Source organism: Salvelinus namaycush, chromosome 37 (genome assembly GCF_016432855.1).
Source record: "Salvelinus namaycush isolate Seneca chromosome 37, SaNama_1.0, whole genome shotgun sequence".
Taxonomy (NCBI): Eukaryota; Metazoa; Chordata; class Actinopteri; order Salmoniformes; family Salmonidae; genus Salvelinus; species Salvelinus namaycush.
In genome coordinates, this window is record NC_052343.1 from 18,851,318 (window position 1) to 18,863,660 (window position 12,343).

The 12,343-nt window shown below is 46.2% G+C and overlaps 1 protein-coding gene across 19 annotated transcripts in view; it reads left to right on the forward strand.

The window, feature by feature from the left end:
- Window positions 1-12,343, forward strand: part of rims2a (regulating synaptic membrane exocytosis 2a) — a 227,380-nt gene that overhangs the window by 157,608 nt on the left and 57,429 nt on the right. For 9 of the 19 annotated variants that reach the window (XM_038976295.1, XM_038976293.1, XM_038976301.1 and 6 more), the window contains 3 exons: window positions 4,600-4,616; window positions 6,170-6,344; window positions 8,005-8,117. In XM_038976295.1, coding sequence (XP_038832223.1) covers window positions 4,600-4,616; window positions 6,170-6,344; window positions 8,005-8,117 — 305 coding nt within the window. Of the gene's footprint in view, window positions 1-1,045; window positions 1,112-4,599; window positions 4,617-6,158; window positions 6,345-8,004; window positions 8,118-8,652; window positions 8,686-12,343 lie in introns of all 19 variants that reach the window. The other 10 variants (XM_038976299.1, XM_038976296.1, XM_038976302.1 and 7 more) reach the window with 4 other exon arrangements.

Below are 12,343 nucleotides of genomic sequence, written 5' to 3' on the forward strand. Positions count from 1 at the left end.
CAGTTTTTTTATCAATTACTATATTTGAATTTAACCACAATATTGTTGTACTATTTGTTCCGTCCTTTCAGGTGGATTAAACTGAAATTGCAACCAACTTTCTAAGGCTTGTTTAAAAAATAAGGATATTTTGGAGATTATTTCCTTTTCAAACAACCGAAAGTGAGCAGGTGTAATCTGAATAAAGGGAAAAAGGCCCTTCTTGAACATAGGATGAGACATTCGTACCAATTTACTAGAGAACCAGTTTGGATTTAAGTATAACTTTTGTATGACTGATGCCTTTAGTGAGAGGTCTAATGCTTTAATATTTAATAATTTCTGCCCTCCGAATTCATATTCGTTATATAAATAGGCCCTTTTAATTTTATCTGGCTTGCCGTTCCAAATCAAATGGAATATTTTTTGTTCATATAATTTAAAAAGCAGGTCACTAGGTGTAGGCAAAACCATAAGCAAATAGGTAAACTGTGATATGACTAAAGAGTTAATCAGGGTGATTTTTCCACAAATAGACAAGTATTTTCCTTTCCATGGTAGCAAGATCTTATCTATTTTTGCTAACTTTCTATAAAAATTTATTGGAGTGAGATCATTTCTTTCTTTTGGGATTTTTATACCGAGTATGGGACCACTGGGACTGATGTTGGTTTGCAGCAGCATGTGTGTTACAGTACAAAACAGTAAGTTAGGAGCGCCTCATCATGCATCTCAATGGGCTTTCTAACCTGAGGAAGGACTGCACCATTATCCTCTCCTCTTCCATGGCTGTACTCCTCCAACACTGTACCGCCCACTCTCTCTCGTTCTCTCTCTCCCTGTGTCTCTTTCTCGCTATCTCTCTCTCTCTCTCTCTCTCTCTCTCTCTCTCTCTCTCTCTCTCTCTCTCTCTCTCATCCTGTCTCTCTCTCGCTATATCTCTTTCTCCCCGTGTCTCTCTCTCTCTCGCCCCATGTGTCTCTCGCTCTCTCTCTTTCTCCCTCTTCTTCCTCCCCATTCAGCCCCATCCAACCATGTCTCTGTTCTCTCCCTTCATGTCTCGCAGCCATTTTCTCACCCTACCTCGATCCAGACGCTGTCAACCTAGTGATGATCATCAGAAGGAACCCAGGTAGACTCTTACCTGACAGTGCATGTTCCTCCCTCCATCACACCCTCCACTCCGCCCCCTGTCTGTCTGTAGGAAGCTGCTGGCCTATCAAGCTTCAAGCCTGTGTTGGTTTAATGTCAATGGCGCACAAACCTATCCACTTCACATCCCAAGCCAATGCCATTGACGACACAACGTGTGGTGTGGTGTGGTGTGGTGTGGTGTGGTGTGGTGTGGTGTGGTGTGGTGTGGTGTGGGCAGCCAGGTATATATTTCTGCCTTTCCAGACAAATATACTGTATATGCATAAGTGTAGTGTGTGGCCTTTTGTACTCAGTAGAATTAAACAGGTGGGCCACTCAATGGCCCATAGACTCTTAGAAAAAAAAGGTGCTATCTAAGAACCTAAAAGAGTTCTTCGGCTGTCCCCATAGGAGAACCCTTTGAAGAACCCTTTTGGTTCCAGGTAGAACCCTTTTGGTTCCAGGTAGAACCCTTTTGGTTCCAGGTAGAACCCTTTTTGGTTCCAGGTAGAACCCTTTTTGGTTCCAGGTAGAACCCTTTCCCCAGAGGATTCTATATGGAACCAATAAGATACAGAATCAGGATCACTCCTCATTTGGGCACAGTTTCATCATTGATTACGTATCTTTATTGGTAGACAAATACATAGCCCACTATTTGTTATCTTCGATTGTACCTTGAGATATACCTCAAAGAAACTAGCCTGTCAATAGTCTGAAATGGATGTCCTGTTGTTTTTTTCTGTTTGTGAAGAGTTGTCCAGCAGAGGTAGTTCCCCCTGCCCAGTGTTGTACCAGTCTATATGACAGTATATGAATCCTATATATCTGATATGCACTCCTTATGGTGGCTACCCATCCACAGCGGTCAAGGTGGATGTTGTGTTTGGATCAAACCACAAGAGAATAGTAGAGGTACAGAGAGTTGGTGCACCCCCATCAACTGTCCCCTTAACAGTCTACAGAGAGTTGGTGCGCCCCCATCAACTGTCCCCTTAACAGTCTACAGAGTTGGTGCGCCCCCATTAACTGTCCCCTTAACAGTCTACAGAGTTGGTGCGCCCCCATCAACTGTCCTCTTAACAGTCTACAGAGTTGGTGCGCCCCCATTAACTGTCCCCTTAACAGTCTACAGAGTTGGTGCGCCCCCATCAACTGTCCTCTTAACAGTCTACAGAGAGTTGGTGCGCCCCCATCAACTTTCCCCTTAACAGTCTACAGAGAGTTGGTGCGCCCCCATCAACTGTCCCCTTTACAGTCTACAGAGAGTTGGTGCGCCCCCATCAACTGTCCCCTTAACAGTCTACAGAGAGTTGGTGCACCCCCATCAACTTTCCCCTTAACAGTCTACAGGGAGTTGGTGCGCTTCCATCAGTTGTCCCCAACTGTCCCCAGGGTCATGTGAAAAACAGGTTCCTTCTACAGGTTCATGACCTTCTCTCTCTCTCTGTCCCGCCTGACCAACCTGGTATTAAGGTATTCTTAAAAGAGACATTGACTCCCTCTGACCGCTCTCTTTTCGCCAGCCGCAACCACCGCATATCCAACATCAGTCGAGAAGAGGCTGTCAGGTTACTGCGCTCCACTAGGATGTCCCGAGCCCACGCGTACTCCTCCTCTGCTTCCGTCGACTATGACTACAAGAGGTATTCACATTACAGTGTCTCTACGTATATATCCACAGTCAGACATTTTGTGGGTCTTTTTCTCTGTAGTCGTCTGTATGACATTAAAACATTTTCTATGTGATTGTAAAAGGTGATGAACCCCACGTGATATCCTGGGTGATATCTGGTTCTGGAGCATGTCATCACAGCTCTGCTCAAGTTGTGTACCAGACCCATAAACCACACAACTGCCTCCAATTACTGTGTAATATTGAGGCTGCTGCGAGCTCTCGTGTCTCGACATTGGTTGTGACACATGTATCGTACTCTGTTGCTGTTTTGTTGTCATGCCTACTAGTCTACCATCAGTGGTAAGATGACAAGTTGTGTTTGTGATCAGTGGTGTCCTGTTTGTATCTGGGTAAATAAAGACTGGCTCGTCATTGGTAGCTCTGATGATCAGCTCTGCAGGTAATACTGTATAAGGGCTGCATTGAACAAAAGGACACATGGCCTTTTGATGCTGCTGGTGGTAATGGGATGTTTACCTTTCCTTTATTAATGCATGGTTGTCTCTCTAACATTACCCCGCCATCTTGGATGGCCTGGAGTATTATTAACAGTGGTTAACTGTATGTCTGCAGTTTGATTTGATCTGGCCCTCTCTGTCTTCTTCAAACCATGTAATTTTCATTCTGATGAAGGCCAATATGGCCGATAGGTCAGTACCACATGAGTGAAGGATATTTTTAACATCTGAAGAAGGAGAACTGCCTAGCCATTTCTCCATGCTGACTCTGAGGGTCTGTCTGTTTCTCTTCTGTCCTGGACCTGACTGACTTTCTCTATGCTAAGTGTGCTAAGTATGGGAAGCTCAGCATTGCCCCATGCCCAGGCTGTGCCAGCCCTATGATGGCCTAGGTTCAGGCTCAGGTTCCCCCCAGGTGCGTGTGCCAGGCCCGATGTTGTGATGTGCCAGTTCAGCGGGCTGGGCAAAGCCGGGCACTCCCAAATTACGCCCTAGTCCTTATATAGTGCGCTACTTTTGACCAGAGTTCTATGGGCCCTGGTAAAATGTAGTGCACTAAATAGGGAATTGGGTGTAATTTGGAACGCAACGTCACACTCTCAGCACCCCCTGGAGAAATGCTGCAAATAGCTCCTCCTGGGCTCCCATCGCTGCCATCTGGCTGTCAGTCAAAAACGACACATCTTGCATTGTCTCTCCAGGAGAAAACAACGATGAGTCGTCAGAACTGAGGCAGCGCAACTGACTTTATTAAAGTGTCACAAAGTTTCCCTGAGCGAGGCCGCGGACCAGATAGCTTCACTCTCTCTGTCTGTAGATTGGCAGGGAGATGAATGGTTCTCACGTCCCATGGCAGTCACACAGTCACAGAGGAGAGGAGAATAGATGTTCCTTCCACTCCCATTCCAACTGTGTGCCTTCTCTTTCTGCTATAGTCAGAACGATTAGGAGAGAAACAGAGGGAGAGGGAGAGAGAGAAGGGGGAGAGAGAGACCGAGAGGGAGAGACAGAGAGAGAGAGACAGAGAGGGAGAATCAGAGAGCGAGGGGAGACAGAGAGGGAGAGACGGAGAGGGAGAGACGGAGAGGGAAAGACGGAGAGGGAGAGACGGAGAGGGAGAGACGGAGAGGGAGAGACGGAGAGGGAGAGACAGAGAGAGAGAGAGACAGAGAGGGAGAATCAGAGAGCGAGGGGAGACAGAGAGGGAGAGACGAAGAGGGAAAGACGGAGAGGGAGAGACGGAGAGGGAGAGACGGAGAGGGAGCGACAGAGAGAGAGGGAGAGACAGAGAAAGAGGGAGAGACAGAGAGAGAGGGAGAGTCAGAGAGAGACAGAGAGGGAGTCAGAGAGAGAGAGAGAGAGAGAGAGTGGAGTGGCTCAGAGCCCCGGGTGAGTCGCTGTGGCCCGTGCGGCCCCTGAGAACAGGTCCCTGCCAGCACAGTAGATCTAGACAGTGACCTTGGATAGACGCCATGCTTCTCACAGTGTTGGCTGTAGAACTAGACTAAAGTATTTGACTGTGTCCCGAGTGGCATCCTATTCCCTTTATAGTGGACTACTTTTGACCAGGGCCCATAGGGTTGAGAAGGCAAGTCTATATTGAGGGGACCTCATTTTGTAGCTACGTCAGTAGATGTATAGTTTTAGCAGGAGGAGTGCAGTGGTAAACAAGGTAATAACAGTGTAGATGTTACAGTAGCACCGGTGCTGTAGTCGATCTAACTAGACTTTTAATGTTTCTACTGTGCAACAAAGGTGTGCAAAGTATTATCAGAGTATTTACTATCCACACCAGAATTGGGCTGTTTGAGTTAATATTTTGACCGGGTTGAAATCCCAAGGGAATATCCTGAACGGTAGAGAGAGAGAGAGCTATGGTGAACTACAGTATCCATCCCAACACACCTCTAGTAAGTAACAAGTCGTTAGATTCCGACATCTCCTTTACTGTTCAAAGCCATCAGTCCCTGGACATAACGACCTGAGGATCGTAGACCACGAATGGTTATGATGATGGTCACCATCGTTAAAGTCTCAGGCAATGTAAGGTCATTCACTGGCTGATGAAGTGGCTGTGTTGCAATTGGCTGGTCTACAACTGGAGTGACCGCTGTGTTGCAATTGGCTGGTGTAGAACAGGAAGCAGGAAGCATAGCCTCTGCTGGACAGCTTTTCACTCTAACATTTGCTATTTTACTGTGCTGCCACCGTGTCCTCAGTGTTTGGTGTTTGTTTTTGGCTTTGCAAATGCTGCTCATGTCAGATGATAATCCACATCTGGTTAAAATAAGGTATTTTTCTTCATGAGCATTTGCAATGACAATGATATGTCTAACTGATGTGACCTGATTTTCAGATATACACATGCTATTGAGAGGTAATGACACTGACTGCCTATGAAGACGCTTATGGAACAACACGATACAAAACAACAGAATATTCATGTTTTTATTGTACATAATGATACTGTGTAGATTTTCTGTGAAATGCATTTTATTCCATTTTATTTCCAAACTACTCAAAGTGCCAAAAATATATTTTATTTTTCCAACTAGATTTCAGTTACATTTTGCAATAGCAGGGCGGAGACAGCTTTCGGCATGTACCTTGCAGGAGCATAGTAAGCTAGTGGGCTGAATGGAAACCAACCAACACATGCTAATCCACTATTCTCTCACATCTCACCCAGTGTCTTTCACTCACAGACAGATTCCAAAGGGCCTCCCACTCACTCACTCTGTCACCTACCACAGATGAGGGACACATTGTCCCCTGCCTGTGCCTGTCCCTCCCTGTCACACCTGCTATGACCTGTTCCTATGGGGCCCAGCCCATGCATCACTCTGCTGTATCATGTCACCTGGTCATCAGCAGCAGCTTCCTTCCCTTCTCTCAATAACGTGTTGCAGGAACCACGGAGCCGTTGATAGACATGTGTATCACAGCCGGTCCAGGTCAGCTGACCAGCGTCCCGCGCTAGAGCGCACCACCACCTCCCGCTCGCGGTCCACGGAGAGGCCCGACTCCGCCCTCATGAGGTCCATGCCGTCTTTACCCTCCGGACGCTCCGCCCCTCCCTCACCTGCCTTAACGAGGTGACCAGACAGACACATCTACAGGAGGCTGGTGTCACTTTAAATCAGACGACGGGCTCAGTGTAATGGCTGGAATGGAATTCATGGATTGGAATCAAACACATGGGTTTGATGTGTTTCATACTTTTCCATTTCTGCCATTGCAGCCGTTACAATGAGCCCATCCTCCGATTTCTCCTCCCACCAGCCTCCACTGCATAGCTACTGCCCCACCAATCCAAAGAATAACCAACAACCACCACCCACCCCTCTCTCTGCCTGTCTCACTGCAACCAACCACCACCCACCCAGCATCCAATCAGCATCCAGCCAGCTTACCACTTTATAATTTACTCCGCCCCCTCTCCTAAAGCAACGAATGATGCTGCATTTTCTTCCCCATCCCAGACTGATAGTTGACTAGATAGTAACTCTTTTTGTTTTTGGAACACACTACTTATACACTACTTTGACTGAGTATAGTAGTGATGGATCACCATTGTGCTTTTCTTTCTTTACTAACATTACCTATTATTATCCTGTAATTACATTTTTTATTCCAGTTGTTTTTTTTCAAATCTTTTGTAGACCGTCAGATCGCATGGTCGCATTGGTCCACATTGGTCCACATTGAACGAACGCCCATGGGTGCTGTCCTCACTCTTTCCTTGCAGCTTGATGGGTCGAGTGAAACATGCGATTCATCACCTTTGTTGCAAAACTGATGCTACATTATCTCTACCATGTCATGTGCCAAATGTCATTGTTTTGATGTGTTTTAGAGTTCACAAACTGGTAGGCGCTGACATGAATTAAAATGAACCCATATACCCTGCTTTGGCTTACACCAGATATGTAGAATTTATTCAAATCTGTCAGCAACCTACCAATTACAAATGAGCTTGATCATCTGTTATGTGCTTTTAATTAGAATAAGACACCAGTACTCCTCAATATTAACCATTTTCAGGCAATAACTTTTAGTCAATAATGTTTAGCAAATTAAGTAATAATTCAAGCTACAGTATTAAATTGATGCATAGCCTGCCTTCAACACATATTGTCAGAATACAGATGTGTTTAGCAGACACACATGCTCAACTGGCAGATGGTGTAAAAACATAATACAAGTCTTATGTGACAAAGAATATCTGTTGAGAATACGTTCAATACGATAGATTGAAAAAATATACTACAGAAAGTAAAAGGTAGTTAGTTATTTACTTGATCAGGTAATTGATCAGTTAATTGATCAGGTAATTGATCAGGTAATTGATCAGTTAATTGATCAGGTAATTGACCAGGTAAATGATCTGCTATGTGTCCAGCTTTCACCGATCCAACAACATGGCAGCATCTCTGGTTGAGCATGGACATGATTGTACATGTCCAGTATATATGTGAACTGACATATATGTGTTTGATACAATTTTCTTCCCATGTTTGGTTCATTACCAACCCCAGTAGACAGTAGTAGTTTGTTTGTTTGATGTGTTGATGTTTCTACAACCAGCCTGAAACCATCCTCTCCTCTTACATAACACAGCAAAGCACGCTGGGAAATGTAGTCCGTCTGCTTGTCCGGGGCCTTCCAACCAATCACAGGTCATCTCTGTGCCTGACCTCTGATCCTTGACTCACCCAGGTTGTACCATTTTGTGCCCCCCCCCCCCCCCCGTAGGGCGAACCCCCGCAGCGGATCGGCCCAAACCAGCCCTACCAGTACCCCCATGTCCGACAGGAGAGGCGGTCGGCAACTACCACAGCTTCCACCCACAGGGACCAAGGGCAGAAGTAAGTTCTCAGCTTATTTTCCATACCCAGCTCTGGGCCTCTCTGGTTGCTTTGGTTTGGTGACACCTTAAAGCTATTCTCCATTGGTCACTATGGTCACTTACTTTGGAACAGGTTTGACTTTGATTGAACATCTCTTTGTCAGAAGCAATTGTTTCTTGTTATTTGCTAGTCTTTAGCTGGGTATGGCACCTTGAGATATTGGTTATTTTGTGCCATTAACCTCTGAGTGGGAAAAGACTCATAGCAAGTTTAACAGATACTGCTGTCTGTTGGTTCTCTCTGGTCAGTTGCTCATGAACGACAGAGCTTGGCTCAGAATTCCTTGTTAAGCTGTGTCTTCTGTTTTAGTTGTGTGTTCTTATGGTCTCAGTACTCTATATGTTGTCCGTGTTAACCAGGGTGTCCTGTGGAAGGTTTACAACATGTATTGTCTCCTTGGTCAGTGATATTGGTGATGTTGTCTCTTCATAAACATTTTATGTTTTTTATTTTAATATATCTACTCGGTTCCTTTTTTCCATTCCTTCCTCAGACGATGGAGAAGAAGGAACAGATCCTTGTGAAGGTCTGTAACATAGAGTGTAGGTTTGGTCTTTCACAGGAGGTGGGAGTTAGAGAACCCCCCTGTGAAAGACTGAATCTGTCCGCAACGGCAGGGACCAGGGTCCTGTTCAGTAGAGCACATCAAAACAAGATGTTTTACAACGGATAATGAGAATCTGTGTTCTTATTGGACAAGTTCAGAGAGAACCTCCCTGTTTCACTACGTTTCAAAAGGTTTCCTCCCTACTGAACAGCCCTGATTACAGTGGTCCACAGCACCCCCTGTCCTGCTCTATGTTGCAGGCTGTGTGTCTCTCACTCCCTGACTGTGTCCTAGCTTAGCCTCCTAGTCTTCTTCTGGTTCCTACACTGGGTCAGTGTTGTCAACTAGCATCATAGCTTCCATGTTTTTCCGTTGTCATGAGTTCTACTGTAGTTTTGTGTTCTATGTTGAACAGTCCTCCGTTTCGTGTTATGACTTCAGAGTGCTCAGGTGAGACGTGTCACTGGGGGTTGTGGCGTGGATACGGTGCAGTAGACTATTTGTGTTTTAAACGTGTGTGATTCCGTAACCAGTGTTGTTAGTAGTAAAGTCATTTATCCAGAAACAAAGTAATACATGATTCACTTTTTATTGAGTCTGGGAAGGCTATAATGTAGTGCCTTTAACTCTCCCTGGTACAAGAGGTATAACTGAGCTGCATGCAGAGAGTTCATCTAGTTCCTCCTGTACTGTAAGACTCTCTCCTTAATGAGGAATCAGAACTACTACAGACAGCGTGATCCTACTTCTCTTACTGAAGCTCTTCAGGGTCACAGACAGAATGACATCTTAAACCATTTGATTCTTCAGCACAAATGTATTGTTCTCGTTTTTCTCCCTAAAATGTTCTGACAGGTTGTAACAGAGCGTGTCACATGATGTAAGGGTGTGGTGATGGAAGAGAGGGGATGAGCCTGAGTTCTCTGGAGCTGCGCTGTGAATTGACAGATTAGCTGAGTGGTGATTGGAGGGAGCGGGCCACGGGAGAGAAGGAGAAGGGAGTGAGAGTGAGAGAGAGAGGGAGAAGAGCAGAGAAAGAAAGAGAGAGAGGGAGAAGGGAGCGGGAGAGAGAGCAGAAGGAGAGAGGGAGGGAGAAAGCAGAGCGAAAGAGAGAAAGCCTAGCCGGTGCTGAGAACTTGTCAAAGCACTCCCAGAACTCCTTCATCATTGTCAGAAACCATGAGCACTCCTCTCTCCTCCTCGTCTGCAGCCAGCCATCTCTCCTGCCCTCTCTCCTATCCCCCTTCCCGTCTCCCCATCTCTCCTTTGTCTGTCCTCTCTCGCCCTCTGTCCCCATCTCTCTCCTCTCCCCCTACCCCTCTCCCCCTCTATCCTCTGTCCCTCCTCTCTCTCTCCCTCTGTCCCCATCTCTCTCCTCTCCCCCTTCCCCTCCCTCTTTCTCCCTCCGTCCCCACCTCCCCATTACTGTCTCCCTGTCTCTATCCTCTGTCTCTCTCCTCTCCCCCCTCCAGTTTCTCCCCGTCTCTCCCCTTCCCTGTCCCCTATCTCTCTCCCCTCTTTGTGATGGGGTAATGGCAGCGGGTGGGAAAATGGGGGAGGCATTCTAATGTATTGATCCGACCCTGGGCTGACGCTCACACAGAGCCCTGCAGCGTGACACAGCCAGGACTTATCTAATCATGGCACTAATGCTGCTGCTGCTGCATGTGGTACTGATCCATAGAGGCCAGGGGACTGGGGGTTGGCTGGGCTGGGCTGGCCTGACTGGGATTCAAATAGGAGGGTTGTTTGAAATGTTGAGGTAACAGAAATCAAGGCAGAACAGGGAATGTGTATCCAGTCAGGTGTGTGTGATTGTACCTTTGTGTTCCCGACCTAGACAAATGATCCATGTTGTTGCGCCATACTGGCTTCAGTTAGATTTGTATTTATTTAACCTTTTTGTTTAACCAGGAATTCCCATTGAGCTCAGAATACCTCTTTTACAAGGTAGACCTGGACCTAGATGTTGTGATATAGTATCTGTGGTAACCCCTGTTGAACCGTCCTGCCATGCTTTTATTGTTCCTTTATGTGTACAGGGAAGTCAACATTGAGACCTGAACTAGCTTTGACGACTTTAGCCACAAACTATGTGATATCTAATCAGCCCCTGTTCCTGTTGTTATCTATCTGTCTCTACTACGACCCCGACCGCTCAGGGGGAACATCGGAGGAGCTAGAGCGGCCTACTGGTGACCTTTGCCCTCTAGAGCAGTACGAGGGAGAGCCAGGTGTGTCTATCTACTGGTGTGTCTCAGAGCAGACTGAGCCTTAAGACTTCCTCGTTCACCTCTGTCACCTTCATGTATGTGCCTCTCTGCTGAGAACTCCACGCCAGATCTGGGTACAATACATGATGTACTTAAGCTGCACTTTATTTAGTTTGCCTGGTACCATAGAAACCAATGGAATAGTCCTAGAACACTGCAAACTTAAATTTGACCCTGCCTGGTCCACACAGCCTGTACTGGATGGACTATGATGCTGTACCATCTTTATAAGCCCTACAGCCGTTCTGCCCCTCAGCCAAAACCCTTCAAATGTGATCATTTGTTGAGCCAGTATTGTATGAATGTACTGGCTTGAATGAGAGTGTCCAGGGTTGTGTTGGCAGGAGCTGGAGTTTCCCACAGGTCTCTCATCCTAGTTCCTCCTCACCCATCTGTCTGTTCGTTCATTCAGTTAAGTCTTCTGTCTGATAGTAGGAGAATATCTTGGTCATGAAACATGCGGTATACTTCTTGGGTTTTCATATTTGTATGCGTTTGGTCTGTGTGTTGTGCTTGCGTACGTGTGTTCTTACGTGTGTGCGGGCGTGCAAAGACAAACACGTGTGTTTGTGTGTGGTTGTGCGTGTGTGTGTGTGTGTGTGTGTGTGTGTGTGTGCGCGCATGCCTCTGTGCATGCATCCGTGTTCCATGATCTCATAAAGCTCCATCTGTGTCCCACTACCGTTCAGACTGTGAGGACAGGCCTCAGCCAGGCCCACCTGTGAATGGAAGGAAAGGCAAGTGCACTCAGGAGTGTGCCATTGTGGTGGTGTGTCCTCAATAGTGCCCTCAGGGGTGTGTCAGTGCTGTGGGACTCTGCATGCCAGTTAGAGCTTCCATAGTTAATTTAGTCGACTTTCTTCCGTGTTTCTCTCTCTCTTTTATCTACATTTCATATTTTCTGAGATGATGAATGTGATTGATTATATTTGGGTTGATTTGCAGTGTTTAACTAACCGCAGGAGTGGAGGTTGGGTGAGTGTGTGGTGATGATAACGATGATGATCTTCATCATTATGATGATGATGATGAGGGTGATGAGGGTGAGACTGATGCTAATAAGTCCAGAGTTTTGTCTCCCTGAGCTCATATAGCCGTGCGTGCCCCAGCCCCATCACAACCACACACGACTAATCTACTCTGCCCTTTAATTGAAGGGGTTGAGAATCAATGTTCAGCTCTCTATCCCCACGTCCCAACCACACAATTCAATAGAACAGTATTAGTTAAATATACTGTATAGCTCCATGGTCAAATCTGCCGTTTGGAATTAAAGATCATTTCAATTAGACATGTAAGATTTCGTGCTTCAGTCAAAGTGGCAGTTATTGAAATTGAAGTAAATCTAGTGGAGGAAAAGGGAT